The following is a 22,851-nucleotide window of genomic DNA, read 5'->3' on the forward strand; positions in this document are numbered from 1 at the left end:
TCCTTCCTTTCCCCCCAATTATGAATTTTATAGTGTGGCTACAGAAATTTTGATCTATTACTGCCATGGGATTAATAAATATTGCTGATTTAAATGTGTAAACTCAGCATTTTGATACATTTGATGCAAAACATGGTGGGAATGATTGATGGGAGAATTAATAATAAGATTAAGCGCAGACTGCAAATTGTACTTATGAGATATAGTAGGTGGTCTGAGTGTAAGAAGCCTAGGACAATGAACAGCAGCAAGGACAAAGTGGTTATGAAAGGCGGCAGTAAAAAGAATTCCTTCAGCAAAAACAGAGACTCCTTAATAAAAAAAACTTTAATTAAAACCAGGGAAATGTTGCTGCAGGATAGCTTGCAAAAAGAATTGGTAACCCCGACTACCATCTACCTCTCAAAAGAATTGTAATCAAGTGATTTCTGAATTTGAATGGTTGCCAGCTTCTAGGTTTTGGGGATTTTACACAGTGAGTCATCTAGTTTGATTCATCTCTGAGGACAATTTTCCACTGGTGTGAGAAACAGGTGTGCTGTACAATTCAGTAGCAGCAAAAATTCAATTCAAAATGTGTTCAGATCAGATAGAGGTTACTACCTAATAACTGAAGTAACAGATGTTTTTGCATTATTTGTCACTTGCTACCTCTAATAAAAGTAGTTGCTTTATTTAATTTCACCACAATGTAACAAGAATATAAAATAATTGCTTTATAATGGATTATCTAGCTCAGGTTTGGAGAACCTGTGATGCTCCAGGTGTTCATTTCTAGTTCACTGCTTTTGAGTCAGCAAGTCTTGAATCCTGTTCTACACTATTTTAGGAGGTAGGTTGCAATAATTCATTCAGATGGATCCATGAGTAGGATACAAAAGCAATGTTGACTTTTAAGCATTCCAAAAGCATTTCCAAAGAAGAAAAGAATACATCAGGCTTGGCCAGAGGCTTGCCGTCATATATTTCCAAACTTAAATACCTAGGTCTACATTATAATTATTTGAAGTCTGAGATCAAAAAGATTTCAGAATTGCACTTCTCATTGAGCAACAGTCCTACCCTATGGGTGATTTTGCATGTTCTAATATGTGGAAGAACAGCAGATACAAACTTTTCTTCCATGAGTATAAATCCAGATCAGTTCTATCCAGGATTCTATTGCCTTTGTTTTCTAAAGTCAGTTTTTAAAAAACCTTTTGATGGTCAAGTTTTCAGGAATATTATTGCACTGTTCATTCAACATGGCATGAGTGTTATGGATTCTTGAACTGTAGATATTTTCAGATTTTTGGCAGCTGTTGCATTGTCTGCAGCATCTGACTTTTGCATGGCAGCTAGTAAAATCCAATAGCTACCAGCTGTTGGCCGAGGCCCTCAGTTCTCACTTCTGCTGAGTGCTAACTCCACTGCTCCATCATTTCTACCATACCTATGAAATAACACCAACAAATTTCTAGCAAAAATAAAGCAAAATCTGCAGTTAGGCTTACCTAAATTGAACACTTTTGTCTTCTCTCTTAAATATACAAAATATTTCCTGGGTGCAGAACCTGACATTTCTACACTCAAAATGAGGCTTTCTTTGCCACACACGCTTCCAACTCAGCCTTGAGTACAGATTTGCCCAAGGCCAACGCTCACCCACTGAAATCAAGCTTCTGAATTATACCTGTCAGCGAGCAAGAGCCATAATGAGACTGGCACACATTTCAAAGAAATCCATTGTATGGCTCCCAAGGCGTGGTGTCACAGAGGACATGCTCCCAGTCAAAGAGCCAGGAAGGGACCCAGGAAGTGACTGGCAATCAACAGCGGCAGAGTCAAAACTTAGTCTTGGTCTGTGCAAGCGAGCTGCTGAGCATGAGCGCTGAGGTGTAGAAGAACCCGATCTTTGCTCCACGACATCATCTTAAAAGTACAGAGAAATGATTTAAAACAACTGCTCGAGCTGGCAGGAGGCTAAAGTTCCCCTCTTCTCTTTTACTCCTGGCTTAGCTTTTGTGATGGTGGTCAACTCACCTAAGAAACGGTAGTTTGAAGAATAGACTGAGATAAGCTCATACTCTTATTCTATACCACATCATCATCATCCCCATTTCCATGAAATGGAAGTGGCTTCTACAAGTGGCCTCCTGTGCAGTGTCAAACATCTCAGGCCATGCGTAAATAGTCTCATGCAATTCCCCACCATCCTCCATAAGGTCCTAGACTTCTGATGCCCTTCTTGGGAGAAGAGGAAGGAACTCTATGCTACAGAAGTAACATGAGAAAAGGTTTTAACTGTATTGCTATACTTATTTCTTTCAAATCATACTTTTCTGCAAACATTTCACCATAATTATGCCACTTGTATGCTCTATGCTCAAACAGAAGACTCTTCCCTATTCTATATTTTTACCAAACCCTTTTCTTTCACTTTATCTTAAATGTCTTTGTAGTTATCTTCAAGACTACTTATAACTTGGTCTCAGACAAAATGTGCCCAAGAATAAAATCATATATGTATGTTGTATTAAGTTCAGAAAGAGTCACTATCAGATAAATCAATGTGTTTTTTTCAAATTTAGCAACTTTAAGATGTGTGGACTTTAACTCCCAGAATTCTCCAGCCAGCATGCTGAGTTGCCCAGTTGCCAAGTTTGAAAAACACTGAGATAAATTACATAGGACTGTTTTACTAAGCCCTTTGATTTAATTTATAAATAGTACTGAAACTGAACTGAATTTTCACAAATTTTGACCATCATTTTAGAAGTCTGGGTAAGCAGGGAGTAAACCTTTTATGAAATAGTTTTATGAACTGCATACATATATGTTTCTCTAATTCCTTTTAGCATCTAGGATTTAGACACCCCACCCAAGAAAGGGGGAAGTCACGGAATAGTAAAAAGAAAAGCAAATAATGGAGGTAATTTTTGGAGATAGTAGAACTGAAAATGACACTAACGAGATAGTTTCAACTAGTAGTAATAACAGTAATGAAATCATCTGGGGTTGGGAAGGAAATTCATCACTTGTGGAGAAAATGCTATTAGGAGTCCTGAAATAGTCTAAGATCAGAAAAGGCTTGCAAGAATATTGCCTGCTGAGGGATTATTGTGAATCTTGCGAGAAGCAGAAATCTCTCTTTTTACCCACATGTGTCATTAATCTGTCACAGTTAACACTAAGTGATGACAAATGGACTGAAGAAGTGTTGCTAAAACAACAATTGTTCTGACTAGCAGAATCATAAAGTAGATATAAAGTGTGATGGGGGGAAAAGAGAGGATGGTGCAGGTTGGGGTTGTTTTTTTTTTAGTCTTCCTTCAAGCTTGGGAGTTTTTCTGCAGTATTTCCTACATACCATCAATGCTTTTAAAGTCCAACAGATAGCTGCGATTGTCAACCTGATACAGTTGCAAACTCATTTTCACATAATTTCCTGTAACTGGATTCTTTCTACGCACTCGAAGATGATAGGCATTCACCACCTAAAACACATAATTGTCATTTGAGAAAAAATAGAATTATGGAATAGGAAAAAGAATTTTAATTTCATATTTCAAAAAAATAATTTTGCATAAAACAAGAATTATAACCCCAGACATTTCTCCTCAGTAATAAATCCAGTTGAGTTCAATGGGATTTACCTTTCAGGAAACTAAAAAATGCATCTTAACTAGCTTAATCTCAGTGTTGCAGTTTAAGAAAAAACTATGAATAGGATTTTCTACAATTCTGCAAACCTATCAAATAACATTTCCCTAGAGATGCTTTTTATAAAAGTATCTTTAACAGAACCCTCTTTCTGTTTCTTATCACTAACATTTTCTGTCTTAAACATTGCTAATACGGATTAGGGACAATGAAAGATAGTCAGGAAAGATGAACCATTCATCCTATGTGGAAATCCTCCAACCAGCTTGCTTAATTACAGTTTTGTTCATACATGATCTTTAGCATGTTGCCATTCTATATAAAGGTAAAAAGTTGTTGGGAGTCGAACAGCTTACAAATTTAATAGATAAATAAATAAATTGATAAAATAGTAGATAAACAGTAGATAAATAAAAAGTTAAATAAGTCTTTCCTGAACAAATTATGAATTCTAAGACATAGCTCTCTAGGAAGTAAAACTGCACACGAAAATGTAAAATGTTACTTGGGGGCAGTCTGTGCATGCTGTTAAATACTATCCTGTAGAGAGAAAGTCAGGATGAACAAAGATGAAGAAATATACTGCCTCTATTCAGACACTCTGTCCATGAGATTTTAATCAATTAAACAAGTTTAAGTTATGTTCAAGCTTTATTCCCATATGCTACATTGTATATTTAAATTTAAACATATACAGTATAAACAGCCTGATTCTTCATCAGTGGTTTTCAATGAACATATATAACAACTATAGAAAAGGGATTCTTTTCCACTGTGTTTATCAGGCAATGGAACACAACTGCTAGCAAATGGATCAGCCACCTCCTCTGCAATTTCCTGTGTGACTGTCAAATCTATTTAAGAAAAGTATTGTGCAGTATCAAGAAATATTCTTGTTGTATCTTAAAAGCATATGTAATAAAAAACACTGTGGAGGATATGTGTGTACGGGAGGGGGGAGAACATCAGATTCTCCAATAAAATCAAAATTCCTTCGAATCAAAATTAAAATCAACTTTATTAATAATCGCATGACATTAGGAATGTGATATAACTATGTCTTAAATGCAATCAAATGTCTATCCATCCAGAATTAAGCCCAATGAGTTCAGTGAGATTCTCCGAGCATGTAGGATTGTAGCCTCGATTTTGTATATACTGTATAATACTGTGCAAATCAATAATTATGGTAAAAAGGAAGTCAGCTTTTAGAGCCATACTGATGATGGTAAAATAGATGCAACAGAGTGACATGGTTTTATCTGTCTACATGATTCTTTGAAACCACATACAAGAAGCAGGCTTCTCTTCCTAGGAATTTTCAGAAAACAAAATTACTGAGAAGAGCAAGAGCATACTGAAATGATAATCTGAAGAGTTGCTGTTAGGACTATGTTTGTGCAAGGAAAATTGTCTCCCTATTCTAGCTCAGACAATTAAAAAAAAGTTATCACAGGTCAGCAATTACAAATAAGGTACAGGTAGTCCTTGGTTAACAATCGTAATTGGGACCGGAATTTCATCTCTAAGTGATGCAGTTGTAAAGTACAACATCACATGACTGCGTTGCTTAGTGACAGCAGTTCCGGCAGTCCCTGGTTACCGTCATTAAGTGAGGACCTCACATGATCACGATTTCCAACTGGCTTCCCCATTGACTTTGCTTGTGCGAAGCCAGTAAGGTCACAAATCATGATCACGTGATTGCAGAATGCTGCAACAGTTGGAAATCCAGGCCAGTTGCTGAGCCCCTGGATCGCGATCATGTAACCACAGGGGTGCTGAGACAACCAGAACTTTGAGGACCGGTCATAACTACCACTTGTTCAGCACTGTCACAAGTTCAAACAGTCACTGAATGAGTGGTTGTTAAATGAGGACCACCTGTATATTTAACCATTCAGTACAAAGGCTGGGCTATCTTAAATGTTAATGTTGGAATTTTATTTGTTCTATCCTTAAATAACTGTTTTTAATTAATGTTTTGATATTTTGTTGTGTAGTAAGCTACCTGAAGTCAATCAGGAAATGGCAATTATACATACATACATACATACATACATACATAATTGATCAGTCAATTTCATAACATTTTGATGTCAGAAGTGTTGAGATTCCCTTTATTTTTCCTAAGGACAAGAGATCAGAAAGGAGGGGAGTGAGATGGTTGAGTCTGTCTCTCTCATGGTGCAGGTAAGTTTAAATATTTCCTTCAACAGGAAGAGATTTCTATATGAAGCTCTAGAACCTATCTAACATCCCTACCCTTGGATCCCTGGATCAGGACAGGGGGCTTAGTGATACAAAGATCTTCCTACACTTCCTTCTGAGATTTCCTTCAAGTATCTCAACCTCTTCCTGGTGGTTGGGAAGACAATTTCTGGGGAATCTTTTGGTCTGCAGGAGACTATCTTTGCTACCTTACTATTCTAATAGTCGCAGAAATGATGAAGTGAAACTGGTATAGTAATAATTACAATAAGACATTTATCAGATTGCTGTTTCAGTCATTTAAAGTCCAATACAGTCTGATACCAAGATACCCAAAGGAGTGCCTGAATTTGTCCAAGTGCCAGAAATGGGACCAATGGCAAGTGGAAGAAGGTCATCTCAGTTGTGATACTTAACTCTTCCAAGGATGGCTCCCTTTGGAGCCAATTTTAACTACCTTTTCAACATCAGGTAGAGATATTTTTTGAACTTCCTGTTTCTGCTAGTTTTATTTGTTTTATGACATGTATTATATTATTATTTAATCTGTTTATGGATACGAGCCTTAGCTGATATTTGATTATGACCAGTAAAACTAAATTAAACTGATACAAGCCTCCCTGAACACATTCAAAGGTAGCATTCATATACTTTAAATTAATACGTACATAAATAGATAAAATTCATGGATTACTTATCTGAAGAGCCTTCAAGAGCCACACAGCACTGCTAGTCTTACCTTCCACTCAAAATCCAGCTGTTTCATGGCCCGATAAACTTCAGCCATGATATCATAAGGCTTGCTTTGACTCCGTATTCCTAAATGCCACTTGGCTTTTTTTACAGTCAATGGCTTTGGCTTGGTGGTGTTCAGTGCGTCCAAGGAGCATTTTGCTTTGGGACTATCTGCAACTAGAGGAGGCATCCTTTCTGGGTGAGGTTTCACCCCTGGGGGGATATGCATAGTGTCATCCATAAAAGAACCACTGGGTGGGCTGGAAGCGAGGTAGAACTCACTGGCCTGATTCATGATTCTGCGATTATCAATGATCAGGTGATAAGCTACTACAAGCTGGTCTTGAGGATCTCCACTGTATAAGCTGGCCATCACTTCTGGCTCAGTGCATTCAAATTTCTCACAAACTTCCCTCACGGCATCATCATCCATGACATTGGCATCATATGATGGATCTTCTGGAAACAAGTAACTGGGCAGATCTTGTTTGAACCATTCATGTTCTCTAGAAGAAAATAAAAATGTTACTCCAATTATAACAATGCCATTTGTTACTAATGTGTTGAAGTTTCTTTCAGTCTCCCAAATGTTTTTCCCCACATTAAGCAAGTTTTCAGATCAGTTTGGGGGGGAGGGATTGGGTGGTCTTTTCGAGATTACTTTATTGCAGTGAGGGGCAGATGTGCTGTTGCTGTGTTGTTGTTTTTCATTATTATTAGTATTACATATCTCTGAATCACTTTGCAGTCTTCCTCACTGCCCAAACTTTCTGATCTGAAAAAGTTCCTGCCCAATGTCTCCCCTTGGAATTTAACATGAGAATCCAGAAATGCTGCAATATACTGGAAAGATGACTGAATAAAGAAAGACATGACATTTAATCATCTTATAACTACTTTAATGCAAGATCCCTGCATCTCCTTGAGGATTTCACTGAAATGTTATCCTTTGCAAAAAAAAAGAAAGAAATGAAAACAATTTCTTTTCCATCAAATTAAGTAAGAATTGTAAAACAAACCAATCACGGAAAAGAAAATATTTAATGATGATAACAATCATGTATGCTTGCACAGTGTTTTCAATTTCAATGACCAGAGAACCAGATACCTCAGTACTGACTCATGTGTTCTTGATAAGCTTCTGGATATGAAAAATGATTGTGGGATATACTTTGGCAAGAAAATATTGAGTTCAAGTAAAGGTGAACTTTAACTTGACAGAGCTAAAGTTCATTAATATTAAAGAGATCCCTTGTATGCCCTAACAGAACACATGTGCACGATCAATAGTTCAAGCCACACATTGCATGAAGATTTCAGAGCTTTGGGATATGGCACACCTGGATAGCATGAAATGAGGCTGAAACAGAGGAAAGAAATCCAAGCCATGGAGTGGTGGCATTGCTATATCATGATGTAACTCTGGACTGTATACATATTATGATGTGTTCTTTTTAGCTAAACGGATTTGGCTACTTTTGTTAAAAAGTACCTTCATTACATGCTACTTTATTATTTAAGATTATTTTAAATCTCATCTCAGTTTTTCCTAATATCTGTTTGTAAAGATTCCAAATTCAATGTATTTGAAGTAATAATTTGCAGACTATATTTAATTGGATTGGAAATGGTTGTCCAATCTCTTTCTAATATCAAATTACACAATAAACACATTCCTCTGGCAATTCTTTTTTACTTTAGAGAAATGTTAATCAGTGGCATGCTACAATTTTTGCACAGACCTTACCGTATGTCCTTGATGGTGGCTCGTTTGAGTGGGTCAACCTGCAGCATATGCATCAGCAGGGTTGCTATTGAACGATTGAGGTATTCAGGAATGTAGAAGACGCCTCCACGGATTTTTTTAAACAGGGTTGGGACATGCTCATCATCAAAAGGAAGAGTCCCACAGAGGAGAGCATAAAGAATAACACCACAGCTCCAGATATCAACTTCTGGGCCAGCATACAATCTGAACAAAATAAAAATATCATCAATCTATTTCTTAATACAATATTAGATGGTTGGTAAAGAAGAGGCAAGCAGTGCTAAATAATTGCCTTCACTCAAAATGATGACTGAAAATTACGGTCTCCTCCTCCTCCTTCTCTTGATCATTTTGTGTTTATACCTTTCCTCTTTGACCTCTCCTCCATCTTCTCCAAGTATCCTTAATATATTCTTTGGCATTCCAGGTTGTTGATACTTAGCAATGTGGTATAGAAGACTCTGTTGGGACATGTCTTTATAAGGCAATGGAAATAAAATATTTCTACCTACTGGTCAACTCGTGGTATTGCCACCCTCTTTTTAGTGCTGTTGTTTCTTCTTTAAAATGAAATCATGTAACCCTCTTTACCTAAATTAATAACACAAACTATTCAGTTATTAGAATGCATCTCATTCCCCAAACTTTTCAACCCGCTATCATTGCCTTTATCTTCTACCTTCCAGAGATTACTTCTGGTGCTGCATAGTTGGGTGACCCACAGCTGGTTCTCAGGAATTCACCATCTGACATCATGTTGGACAGCCCTGAAAAAATGAAAACTTTTCATGTATTGACCTATATAGTTGAAGCAAAAACATGTGTGAGGCAGCAGAACTGAGGGAAATAACAATGGAAGCAGAATAGAACAGAACTACTAGCTATAAAATAATAAAAAAAATATGATTCCTAGAACTGTGCCACTTTTTTGCTGCCAAATTATATAGTCACACAGCAAAAAAGCTGCCTAATTATGGTTTGCTTCATGGCATGGATGTGACTTCTTCAAGACATTTCCTTGATGCATATAGAATCTCATATTTCTATTGAGTCCTGCATCCACATTAATCATAACAGTAATTAGGACTAAATCAGGATTAAATTTTGCACACAGAGACCTAGAGGAAAACATTTCTGGATGTCTAGACAAAAGGGATAAAGACTTTGTGTTTATGCTTGACCTGGAACACTGTTGTATATCTAGCATGAAGCTGAGCATTAGTTTAAGTGAAGTATTTCTATATTTTGCCATTTCTGCTTGAAGGGGCAGTGAAACAGGTAAATGAGAGGGAAAAAATGAAAGTTATTTATTTTAAAAGTATGTATAGTAGTTTGTATTAAAAAAAAACAATGAGTTATTTTGCTCATTTAAAACCAGTGGAATGACAGGACTATCACTAGACTTAAATGTCAAAACAAAATAATTTTGTAAATGTTTTTTATTTTATTTATTGGGGTGGGAAAGGAAGGAAAGATATGGGAAACATCTGCCACCCTTGACAAATTCACAATCTATTTTCCAATGAGGCGACTACCAACAGCATTTTAGACTATAGGTGAAATTCACATGGCTGAAAGTTTATCCCCATAAAATAAATAGAAAATAGTTGTCCTAGAAATGACTTGGAATCTACTTAGAATCTAACTTCCTAATTTTGTTGCTTTCTATGGAAAACTCTTCAGCCATGGGGCTTCCTCACCTACAGTTTATTACCTTGGAAAGGATTAAACCAATGTTTTTAATTAAAGAGAACTGTTCACAGTAGCACAGAAGTTTTTAATGGCGATGGAAAATAACACTGAGTTCCCAGAAGGATGTTAACAGTGACACAGTCCAGGGAATGGCTCATAGCCAATTACATTTTTGGAATGCTATTGGGGTCACATACCAAAATCAGCTATCTTGGCATTCATGTGTGCATCCAGCAGCACATTCTCTGGTTTCAGATCTCTGTGAACCACCATATGCCTATGGCAGTAATCTACAGCTGACAGAATTTGCTGAAAGAGACGCCTGGCTTCAGCCTCTTCTACCTGCAATGACAACAACAACAACAACAACAACAAAAGTGAAGAAATGTTTTAGGTTTTTCTGTAGGCCACTCAACAAGGCAGCAATCATCTCTTGGGTGAGCCACAAGAGAAAGTTAGAATGACGGTTAACAGCACTAAATAGAAAAGTAACAATTCAAGAAGTTATGTTCTTGTGCTGTTTCTGAAAATTAAGGCTGTCAAACAATTAAGCCTCTCCTCACCTGGTTCACTCTGGATGTATTCTATAAACACCAGGCCACTTCACTTAGAGGCGGGCCTAGAGGAGATACTTAACTTTGGATTAAAGTTGAATTTTTCATCACAAAGTCTGGCCACTTTAACAGGGGTAGATCTTTTCTATACAACCTGGAAACTGAAGGAACAGCGAAAAATTCTCCAGTTGCTGGTGGGAATGGATTATGATCAAGCAAGAGGCTTACTCATGAGGATAAGCAGGAGGATCAAGGTAGCACTTCTCCAAGTGCAATAGCCAGGATCTGGTTACACAATCCGCAAACAACACAATAAGACAAAGAAGCAGATTTCTTTCTCAAAGTATTGCAGAGTGTTTACCATGCTTTGACATCTTTCCTACAGCAATTCTTGGTGATACTGTACATATAAGAATACTCAGTAAAAGCCTTTGCCCAATGGAGAAGAGGAGATAGAAATGCTGGCCTCTTCTATAAGAATATCCATAACATCCTGATAGCTGCCTTAATATCAATTTTTTGGGTGTTCTGTACAACTTTTATTTAAACTGTTTACTTGCAGACAAAGTCCCCCAAATCATGTAGTAAGTAGCAAATGGTATTGCCACACAGAAGATAGAAACCAGTGGCCTTCCCTTTTATTTTTGCATGCTACTGCATTTTATACTGTTTTTATATAATTTTATGTAGCTTGAATATCTTTTATTTTGTTATAATCTAAAGCAACATAATGCACCTTTGATGCTGGTCTGAGGCTGTAATAAAATTGATTGATTAACTGACAATTCCAGTCATTCCCAAACCGCATGCCTACTAGCTCAAATGAACTGGGATGGAAGATACAATGCGACACATCTGGGGACAAACAAGATGGAGGTTTTAAAACTGCAATGCTCAAAGAATCAATGTATTACTGTATAATCCCCTTCAAGAGCTTTCCAAAGATCTAGACAAGTTCAGAAATTATCTTGAACATGTTTGTGCCTATTTCTTATTAACCTTCAGTCTGCTCCTCCCACCTCTAATTTAAGCCAGAGTCAGCAAATGCAGGGCAGTGCTTTTACATCTTACATGTTTAAGATCAGGGCTGATGTCACTGGTCAGCATAAATAGGCATTTGCCTTGCTGATATTGTTGCTGCTATCTATGGGCTCCTTCATCCCCTGACACAGCAGGATGAGAAGAAGTAGTGATGGCAGCAAGGATGAGGATCAGCAGCTGCTACCACTTGCTTTCATGCCCAATCATTCCCAGGCACATATACAAGCAGCAGTAATGACAGGTGAAGGATTGCCTAAAACAGCTGCCCCACCTTCAGTGGCAACCCACATTTTCTGAAATCTCCCTTCAAGAATAATTGTATATAGGACAGAGTAGGAACATGTTATTTCTGAAAACAGACCTTGGTGTCTGAAAACAAATTTCCTGATGTCTTATGCTGACACTCCCGTTCTTTTCTGTACACAGAGTATACTGAAAATTTCTGCTTTTGCTAGAGAACCAACTATAATTCTTTATAAAATCTAATCCCAAGTTACTGAGTCTTATTCTAACTATGGCTTTATCCTGCTTTGTCTTAAGTAGCTGCTATTAAAACAAATTACAGTTCCCTGGGCTCAGACATCATAAGAAACTGGGCTTAATTTTAAAGCCACCAACTCTTGCATTGCAGCTGTGGCAATTGCTGATTTCAAAATACAGAAAAAAAATTGTAGTGTAAGCCCTATCTCTGGCCTAATACAGTTAAAAACAAAAAACAAAATAACATAAAATCTATCCCTTTAAAAAAAAAGGGAGAAACCACATGTGTGATTCAGCTCTGTCCATTTTGCATCATTGCTTACATATACAGAACGGACCAGAACAAGTCTGTTGTTCATGCAGCTTGATTCCTGTAACATTTTATGTTAGAAAAACTAATGTAAATTTAACACTTTGAAAATTAGCTGTGCATACATTTTATATGTGGAAATAATAACAATATTACATACCGCAGTATTCTGAAGTAGCACAGGGTAGATGAAGAGTGAAATAAAGAGACTATGCTGGTAGAAAAGACTATAGCACTTCAGTCTACAGGTGTGTGAGATCACATTTTTAAAAATGTTACTATGCATAAAACCCAGAAGCAATTCCCTGGGGGGAAAAACGGTCAGCAAGGGGCAATCTCACTCAAGTCTTTCTAAATGATGTATCTGCAAGGAGAAGTTTACTTTCACACAAGAGGCATTTAAGTGTGCTACCGCAACTTCAAATTACAAGATGCCATTAATTATAACAGGACAGCCTCATTTGGCTTCATCTGTTTATAGAAAATGCTCTGGTTTAGTTCAAAACTAAAGTGAAATTTAGTTCATTAATTAATGAGCCTTATCAGTTGATTATAATGATAGAATAATCAAAATAACTGCATACTTTACATTTTATAATTAACTATATAACATTAATTATATAACAAAATTATGGTAGAAGAATTCTAATCCTATACTAGATTTATATAATATGCACGAGGAAGCATTTCGCTCTCCTAATCACTTACAAAGATTAAAGGAGAGAGAGAGAAAGAGAGAGAGAGAGAGAGATGAAATAATCCAGCCAATGAAATGGAGCAATAAAAATTAAATCTGTTATTGCTATTGCTTTGCAAATGAGTTAGATTCTCATATAACATTCATCAATAACTCTATTTTGGAAAAAATAGAAAAACTTCAAGCAATAAAAATAAAGTACTCATGAATTGTACTACTTATATATAAAACATGTTTTTGCTGAAGCAAGCATTTGTGTTGCTCTCAGCCTGAACTCTTATTCATATTAATATGGCTCATTTGCTAGCAATTATATCACTAACTAAACATACCAATAAATCTTACTACAGCACCAAATGAACTTTAGGATTGTGTGAAATGACAGCTATATCTATGTTTGCATGTCTGTACATACTCAGATGAACCATTATCTCCAAATCACTTTTACTGTGGATCTTTAACAGAAATCAGTGGTATGATGCAAAGTAAATTATGTGGCTATAGAAGACTTAAAAGAAAACAGGGTGATGGAAGTTACTTCTGCTTATCACTTATATTCATTACAGATCATTTACAGATATATTCAGTTTGAGGTATGATGATTGGTAGAATTGCTGAATTTAAGACTGTATACCAACCCTCCTCAATCTGGATTTATTTGATGTGTTGGACTTTAATCCCATCATCCAAGTGAACATGGTCCCTTGGAGTTGTTAATCTAATGCATCTGGTGGTTACCAGATGGGGAAAAGTATTGTAGCCAATGCCTATCCGGAAGAAATATACAACAGTGATTTGAGGCAATAGCAAGCCATATCACATATGGCTAGTAGGCTTGGCCTATTTTTTATATTAATAACTTAAAAGAATCTTACTTAGCAAAGCAATTCTATTTCTTAGTACTGTCTCTTTGCCCTTTCCCCACATACATATTTATTCCAACTGGATAAGACACTTACATGTCCATGTTTACAGATATAATCAAACAATTCTCCACCAGACACATATTCCATCACCATGAAAAAATCAGTGGGGGTGCTGATCACCTGATACCTATTGAAAACATACAGGAAAATAATTACAACTTAAATGTTTTTGCTAGAAGAAGTTCTTTCATCTAATCTAATACAGTCCTTGACAAAAATATATATTGGAATTTGCTTTCCATATAATTGCTTTTCACTTCTGAAAGATAAATTGGTCACTTTTTCACAATACAAATATAAACTCCTTCATGATTCTGCTGAATTAAACTATTTGATAGATTTTCACCCCCCACTCCACCCCCTACAGGAAGCTTCTTCACTCCTCTAGGATTTTTGTTCAATAAATCTTCTTAGAAATAATATTTTGAATGTTGTTGCCAAGAGGAAATCAGGAAATTTCAGATACAAAAGTCAAAATATGTTAGTACAAATCTAATGATTACATAGGAGAAAGGGTTCTTGTTTAAAAGGACACCAACATCATAACAATTTGCTTTATTTATTTATTTATTTAATTTATATTCTGCCTAACCCCAAAGGCTCTAGGCAGCTAACTATCTTTTCATAAAATAAAAATAACACCCATTTTAAAAAAATAAAAATACATATAAACAATCAAAATCAAAAATGTAAAAACTAGATGCAAGAAAAAGAAATATACTACACAGATGATCATAAGATTGGAAGAGAAGTTCCAGGAATAAGGATTAATCCAGCTGCTATCTCGCTTCACCACACAAGACTGATGAAGTTTTAATAAGTCTGTTAATTTCTCATTCATTCCCAAAATATTGTGCAATAATAATGATTCCTATTTACAATCTGTCTGGATCCATAATATAAATCTGTTATATATATTCCCCATTATAAGAACATAAGATATGTGAACACGTGTATTTAAGATAACTCGGTCAATCAAATCAATGTCCAGAGTGGCCAACCAATCTTTCCTAGGAAGATCTCAACCACGCTCTAGGAGAAAAAAAGACTTGTTTTTTCTTCTTTAAAGCATTTGCTTTCAGAAGTACACAGCTTCTGTACTGGATGTAACTGAGTACTCCCTTTTCATGTACTATACTGTTCAATGAAATCTGAAGAAATTTCAGTTGTGCCCTTGAAATTTTAATACACAAATATATAATCTAATTAGTCCATCTAGGCTGAAAGATCTATTTTTAGCTTCATGAATCTCAGATGAACATCTAAGATACATGCTCATTTGCTTTTTTCAAGCAACTGTCCAATCATGCACCAATTATCCCAGAAAAATATAAGATACTGCATCAAACTGATAGTCAAGGTTTTCTTCTGTCTGTCAGAGAACAAGAAGTATAATCTAGCTTGAAACAGTCTGAAAGAACCCTGTATAACAACTAATCTGGTAGTAATAAACTAACTGAATCCCAATATAGATCTTGCTTACTAAGTTTCAAAAGGAAGAATGTCCACCCAAGTATTCTACATACATGGGAGTAAATTCAATATGAGATCAATAAAACTTACTTCTAAACTCAAGTGCTTAGAAATAAAATTTACATTATTGAACATATTAGAAACACAGTAAAATACCTGCAATACAGAAATACATATTTCACATGTTTTTATATGGCATACTACAAAGAGAATAGGAGTTAGCAACACTTACAATTTGATAATATGGGGATGTCTGAAAAGTTTTAAGTTTTGGATTTCTCGTTTGATCTTTCCAACAACATCCAGACTACGAATTTTTTGCCTGTTTAAAATTTTGACTGCTACTTTATGTCCAGTAAGCTGGTGTTCTCCAACTAAATAAAAGAGAAAAGTTGAATGTTAATCACTGCTTGGATAAAATGATGAGGTTACTGAAATGTGATTTGCATTACTTATGTATTAACAGTACAATCTTTACTCAGAAATAAGTTCCCCTGGGTTTTGTATGAGTAACTTTCATGTAAATATTTTAAAGACTCCAATTTGTGCAAGGCTGTGAAATCCTACCTCTAAAACTCCAAAGCCAATTGGAATTAATGAGACTTATTCTTGAGTTGGCATATATGGAATTGCATTGTAACATACATATAAAATTACCGTTTATTCCAAATGTATTTATCTTTCTGGAAGTTACATTATTCAAAAACTAACAGTGCAAGATATAGGTGATGAATGAATTTGTCTAATAGTACTTGTTATAACAATGATAAGAGTAATAAGGAAAAAAATAATATAAATTAAATCTGAGTTGAAATGCTTTGTCTTATATCAAGTGCAGCATAGAATTCATAGGTTTTGAAGAGTAATACTAACTCATGATTTTTTTACAGATACTACCAAAAGGAGCAAATTCTTCAGTTCACTTACTAGCAATGACAACCATGCACCGAATGAAAATGGGTACCAGTTTTCCTCTCTATGTAAATGAGACAAAGGCTATCTCACTGGTGACGTGACATTGTTAAGAGCTAAGGCTGAGTGCCCAACAAGATTTGCCACATGATGATTTCTAAAACTACTTTAATACTTACTGCTTTGACTCTAATTTAAAAAAAAAAAAAAAAGGAGAGAAGGACACTACCCTGCAGCAATCTGATTATCACCATCCTCAAGATCACTAACGAGAGGAGAAAGCTTTCATTATTTCTTGTTTTGTGTGTGCTATTGTCAACTAATTATTTGCATTAATTAGGGCAGCCTTGCTCTGCCCAACTTCTTCAATGGTATTTTGTATTACAATTCCCACTATCTCTGACCAATTGGTCATGTGACCTCAACCTGATGGGAGTTGTACAGGTAGTCCTCACTTAACAACCATTTCTTTAGCGACTATTTGAAGTTATAACAGCACTGAAAACAGCTATGACCAGTCCTCACAGTTACAACTGTCACCGTGCCCCCATGATCATGTGATCACAATCCAGGCGCTTGGCAACCAGCTCACACTTAGGAAGGTTGCAGCATTCTGGAGTCAGGTGATTGCCATTTGCAACCTTCCCAGCCAGCTTCCAGCAAGCAAAATCAATGGGGAACCATGTGATTCGCTTAACAATCATGTGATTCACTTAATGACCACCACAAAAAATGTCATATAATCGGGTGTGGTCATGTGATGCCTCACTTAATGACCGCACCGCTGAACAACAAATTTTCCAGTCCCTATTGTAGTCGTGAAGTAAGGACTATCTGTAGTTCAAAAATATCAGAAGTTTTTTGCACAATGATGAATAACTTTCCATCCGCCTGTCTTTCGGCAAGCCATGAGCTCCATAAAATTATTTACAACTTTACTTATTTTATTTCAATTATTTAATTATGTTCTATTAAAAGCTTTCTATCACCCATTTGCCATTTATTGCAACACTTTCTTACATTATGCATTTTATAAATTATGAACTAAAATGATGGCATGTTTCAATTAGCTTTTAACATACATAATTAAGAAAGAAAAAATCAAAATTCTTACAGCATGTTTATTTAGAAGTAATTCCTATTTGAATGCATGGAACTCACTTCCAAGTAAGAGTAGATAGATTAGATTGCAATCTTATATAACTGGCTAGTAGGTTTTTAGTTTACATTTAGAAAAGAATAATCTTTATTCTAAAGATAAATCCAAAATATTTAGTTTTAGGGCAATTTTGTGGGGAAAAATAAAAGATACAGAAAATAATTCAAACTGAACTAAATCCAAACTACTTCATAATAATTCAACATCAATATTCATTTCAAAGGCTGTTCGGTAGGATCAGAAAGCCAGTGATGGATTAGCGCTCAGGACCAGAGAGGTACAGGTTCAAGTAAACCTCATCATAGAAACTCACTGGGTGACTTGAGTGAGTCACTCTCAGCCCAATTTTCCTCACATAGTTTTGCTATCAGGAATGCTATGTGTTCTCTCTTGAGCTCCTGGAAGAATGGTGGAATATAAATCTAACGAATAAATACAAATTATAATATAATAGGCTGCAATCCTAGTCAATTTACCTGAGAGTCTCATCCTTTTCAGGAGATATATTATTGCATCATTATACTATTATTAAGCAGTTGATTTAAAGTTTATCATGCATTATTTCTTTTTTTCTTTAGCAGCATTACTGCTTGCCTATCTTCCTTTTAGAAATTATTTATGTATTTCTTATGTTTTCAGGCTAATAATAATACTACCCAGTCTCCACTAGAACTTCCACATAATATGCAGCTTATTAGCTTCCAAACCAGTATTTTGGGAATAACTGTTCTAGGGGAAAAAAAGTCAGGCCAAAATTTAAGAGTTAATAATAATAATAATTTTAAAAATCTAAGCCAAGACAGAGATTCCCAATAGACTTTGCCCATGGCTGTATTCCATAAACTGATAAAAAGTACACACTTGGAGACACATGCATTCAAATATGCATATAGATTCCAAAGCATAAGTTGCCTTCTAGTATCACGTTAAAAAAAAACACTAAGGTAATACTGATGTCAGAAGTTACAGAATCCTTATGGTATTCTAAAAGGAGGAAGTGAATAAATAAGTTACATACAGAGTTTAGCATCCCAGCTTAAAAAATCATTACATTTTAAAACCAGGTGAACTAGGAACTAGAAAATCTGCAGTTAAGAGGTAGCCTGACTAAAGAAGAGGGTGGTGTGGTAATGTGGTAGCTGTATAAATTGAGCAAGTCACTATTATTAGCAGAGATAAGAACAGCCTGAAATTCTTTCCTCAATAAGAGTGTTCTAAAAATAAAGCAGCTTGCCGTGCTTCAAAATAAAAATACTTTGGCTTGCTGCTTTTTATGTCCCTGTATAGATTCAGAAAGAAAAGCAAACTTAAATTATGCTTTGTAACACACAAGATATAAAGACCTATATCTCTATGTTCCCTCTACTGGAACATAATATTCTACTGATGCATAAGGTTCATTCTAAGAAATGTAAAGCAACTTAAGAAATGGTCCAAATGATTACACAGAGGAAACTAGCAATTGACAACATCACCCAGGCATTGCTGTGGTGATAAATTGCTAATGCAGACAGGTTTCATACCATCATGGCAACGTCTGAGTGATACTGTAAGTCAGCATTATGGAAGCACACACAAAGGCCCAATAAGAACTATAATTTATTTTCCATTTGTAAGAAATCAGTCTTAAAAAACCTCACCCCTTGATTACCTACACCAGTGTTGTCCAAACTTGGCCACTTTAAGATGAGTGGACTTCAACTGCTGGCTGGGGAATTCTGGGAGTTGAAGTCCACTCATCTTAAAGTGGCCAAGTTTGGACCACACTGACCTAGGCTAGAAAGCTAACCTGTCCTTGAAGTGCCAGAGAGGAACCTGTATTAACCAGGCACAAAAATTTTGCAGTATCTTGAGAATTAACACAAATACTACGGTATGTAATTTTGAGTAAATGATAAATTATGAAATTTTGGAAGTCGTGAAGACTCTCTGAGTCTCTTTGTTGATCTTATTTATTCTTAATTTTATATCCCTTTCAACTTTTAAAAAGTGCGTGCTCCTTACCAGCCGGCTGGTGTTCTGGGAACTGAAGTAATATTGGGAAGGTACCAATAGATAAGTTGTAGGTATTTATGCCCAGAAGAGGGCATTTAGAAAAGAAAAGATATAGCTTTTCTTACCCTGGAAGTAATATACCCATTTACATTTCATTGTTTCTATTAGTGATAAAACGTAAAAAAGCAGTGTCTTCCATTGCACCTGGCCATAACTGTACAATTTTTTTTTAAAACTGAGCTCTCAGGATCCTATTAAACACCTGGTTTTAAAACCCAAGCTGTAAATTAGTACAGCCACAATTCTTTTATTGCCTTATGTTCTGTTCCTATTAACAGTATGTATATGGGCGGCAAAACTCTAGAGGACTACTACATGACATCAAAGAGTTAAGAAGTTATAGCCATCTAGTAGGTGATTGGGTTTCTGCACCCCAGATATGGTAGTCCTATTTAAGAGTTACTTGTTAGCAGACATCACCAAATGATTGTGGTTATCTATATTCTCTAAAATGCTTCATCTACTAATTTCTGAATATTTGGTTTCTATCCATGAGAAAAGGGGAGATTGGACATTCTTTTCTAGTAACCAAACCAGTATTATTTGACTCTGGGAAATGATACAACAAGAGATGCTAGTTATATACATATTTGAAATAAGCTGTGTCTCAAAATAACAAAAATAACACTCAGTGCAGTTAAATTAACCAAGCATTTGTGGGTATGTAACTATAGCTTATGTCTTGCCTCTCCATCCCTTTTGCCTAAATATTTCTGTATCTGAACAAAGAAGAGTCTGCTAATGGCAACAATGCAGCAGACCTCTGTAGTTGTTTGCTATAATGTCAGATATAATAATAATAAATACGTAATTTATTAAACTCGTATGCCGCCCGACTCTCAATGAGTCTGGGCAACTCACAACAAACAAACCTCCTCATTCACTTGCCTACCCTCATCAGAAGGTGGTCTGATCATATTACTTCACGTATCTGTCATCTCTGGTAGCACTTATGGAAAAATATTCCACACTGACATAACCAAAAATGAAGAGTCCCTGTTGTAAGATTTGATGACAAGACTAACCTCTGCCCAACTCTAAGGTGATTATTTATGTTTTATTCAGTGACCTTGATTAAAATAATTAAAAAATACTGGCTAACTCCAGCCAGGAAAATAAACAAGCTTGTATGTACATATTCCTACTGAGTAGTCCATTTATAAAAGATATGTGTCTGCATAATCTTTTCTAATACATTAATCATTAATAATAAACAGCCTGCTTTGTAATCCATCATTTGCTTACAGTAAGCAACAGATACAGAGATATTATTGTTTCACTCCTTTGGGACTTGTTAAGTCTACTTGAGTGTCTCATAGAATGAAGTCACAGGAGAGGGTATTACTTGTTGTGTAGTGTAACAGCTTAGGTTCCTAATATGGAAGGTCCTAACTCTACAAACATAAGCAGTGGTTCAACATTTCCAAAACGATTTACCATGTTCCTCTGTGCATGTATGTGTGCTGTATATAGCTGAATAGTATAAAATAGTGAACAGTGAAAGACAGAATCTCCTTAAGCAGTTAAACTCAATTATTACACTACCTCTTAGAAAATCAGATGTTAGCGTCCTGTTCTCTAAAACACACATAAATGGCATTTTACTTTTCAAGTAAGTCCAAAAATTATTAACCCCAAATAAATTTGTGTTAGAATTCTAATTCTAGAATTAGAAAATCAGCAAATTTAATAATAAATAAATAAATAAATAAATAAATAAATAAATAAATATTAGAACAACTAAACTAAATACACTCCAAAGTATATTAACTTGAGAGTAAGACTCACTGATCCTACCTCTCAGGAATACTGTGGGGATAAAATATATATTACCTAAACTTTTAAGGAGAGTAGTTGCAGAAAAAAAAAAAAAGATAAATGTGGCTGCAATCCTGTATCAATTAACTGGGAATAAAGCTAATGGAACACAATGGAATTCATTCTAGAACACAACAGGATTATTTCTGATTCCGAGTAAATAAACAATGAATCCCAACAGCAGTGTTAGGAAATGCATTTCTTGAGGTAAAGATTCTCCATGGATTTGTGGGTGACATTTTCTCAAACTGATCTGTGGGTGACACTTTCTCCCAAAAAATTGGAAATTGCTTACACACATCTTTGACACAATGTCTTATTTCTCAGTGGGTGAGAAAGAAGTACTAAAATAGTGTAGTACTGTTAGAGCAAAAAATTGTTGCATTATCCATCAAGTGGATGGCCTAAGTCATAGCAGTACAATTGTTAGCATACCCATTTGCTTCTGTCCCTTTTATAACTCCCCCAATGTCACATTTATTGTACAATCAATCTACTGTATTGTACACTGTGTCTTCCCTCAAAAAAAAAAGAAAAGGAAAGGAAAGGAAAGGAAAGGAAAGGAAAGGAAAGGAAAGGAAAGGAAAAGGAGAAAATTCCCTTTAAACTCGGCTTCTCCAATTTATTGTTTTCCGAATGACCTGATTTCAAGCCTCATCGTCCCCAGCCAGCATGGCCAATTGGTATGCGCTTGGGATGATGGAAGTCCTAGGAGTCGTGCTGGGAGACCCCGCCGACCCGGTCGTTGAAGGCTGTGTGTGAGAGACTCGTGCACTTTAGCAAACACCGAGGAACAGCCAGGTTGCTCCACTGGCTCAAGGTTTCCAGCCATGGCCCCGCAGGCCGCCTCTTCCCCTTTCCCTTTAAACGCAGCCTCTACCGGAGCTCCACCGATCTGACGGACCCCCCCTGCGGTGGCGACCCTGGAGGATGGAGAAGGCGGGGAGGGCCCCGGGGACGATGCCTGGCTGCTCGCTGGCTCCAGTCCTGGGCAAGCGCTCCCGTTGCTGCCGCTGCTGCTTTCTGCTACTGCTGCTGTCGCTGTCGCCGCTGCCGCCGCCGCGCGCACTCCTCGGTCCGCGGCGGGAAGCGACTCTCCGCCTCTGCCGGCCTCTCCGTCCAGCAGCCCGGTGCCCCGACCTGCCCCGCCCCCGTCCCCCATACTCAGCTCTTGACTTTGCCGAAGGTGCCGACCCCCAGCGTGTCCCCCAGCACGTAGTGGCCGATCTTCACCCGCCCGTCGTGCTTCGGCGGCTGCTTAGTCTCAGCCATCTTCGCCTGCCTAGGCTCAGCTCTCGCCGCCGCCGGTCCAGCCGGACCACAATGCAGCAGGGCCGGGAGGGGAGGCGAGAAGGAGACAGGCGGCGGGATCGGAGGC

General features: G+C 36.6%; 1 protein-coding gene across 4 annotated transcripts; it reads right to left on the bottom strand.

Moving 5' to 3' along the window:
• Positions 1 to 711: 711 nt before the first annotated feature.
• PRKAA2 (protein kinase AMP-activated catalytic subunit alpha 2) lies at positions 712 to 22,851 on the bottom strand. Of its 4 annotated transcripts, none has more exons than XM_007430774.3 (9): positions 22,643 to 22,845; positions 15,762 to 15,903; positions 14,090 to 14,183; positions 10,246 to 10,390; positions 9,036 to 9,123; positions 8,336 to 8,560; positions 6,593 to 7,094; positions 3,350 to 3,476; positions 712 to 1,911 (listed from the first exon to the last, which is right to left on the bottom strand). In XM_007430774.3, exons 1-9 carry the CDS (start codon positions 22,743 to 22,745, stop codon positions 1,676 to 1,678), a joined length of 1,662 nt encoding a protein of 553 aa, XP_007430836.1. In that variant the 5' UTR covers positions 22,746 to 22,845; the 3' UTR covers positions 712 to 1,675. The 4 variants fall into 4 exon arrangements, with proteins under 4 accessions (XP_007430836.1, XP_025024061.1, XP_025024060.1 ...); XM_025168293.2 differs by lacking the exon at positions 22,643 to 22,845 and adding an exon at positions 22,354 to 22,591; XM_025168292.2 differs by lacking the exon at positions 22,643 to 22,845 and adding an exon at positions 22,115 to 22,339.

This window comes from Python bivittatus, unplaced genomic scaffold (assembly GCF_059951505.1).
Source record: "Python bivittatus isolate LINGU-HERP-01145 unplaced genomic scaffold, Pbiv_v1 ctg000700_np1212, whole genome shotgun sequence".
Classification (NCBI taxonomy): domain Eukaryota; kingdom Metazoa; phylum Chordata; class Lepidosauria; order Squamata; family Pythonidae; genus Python; species Python bivittatus.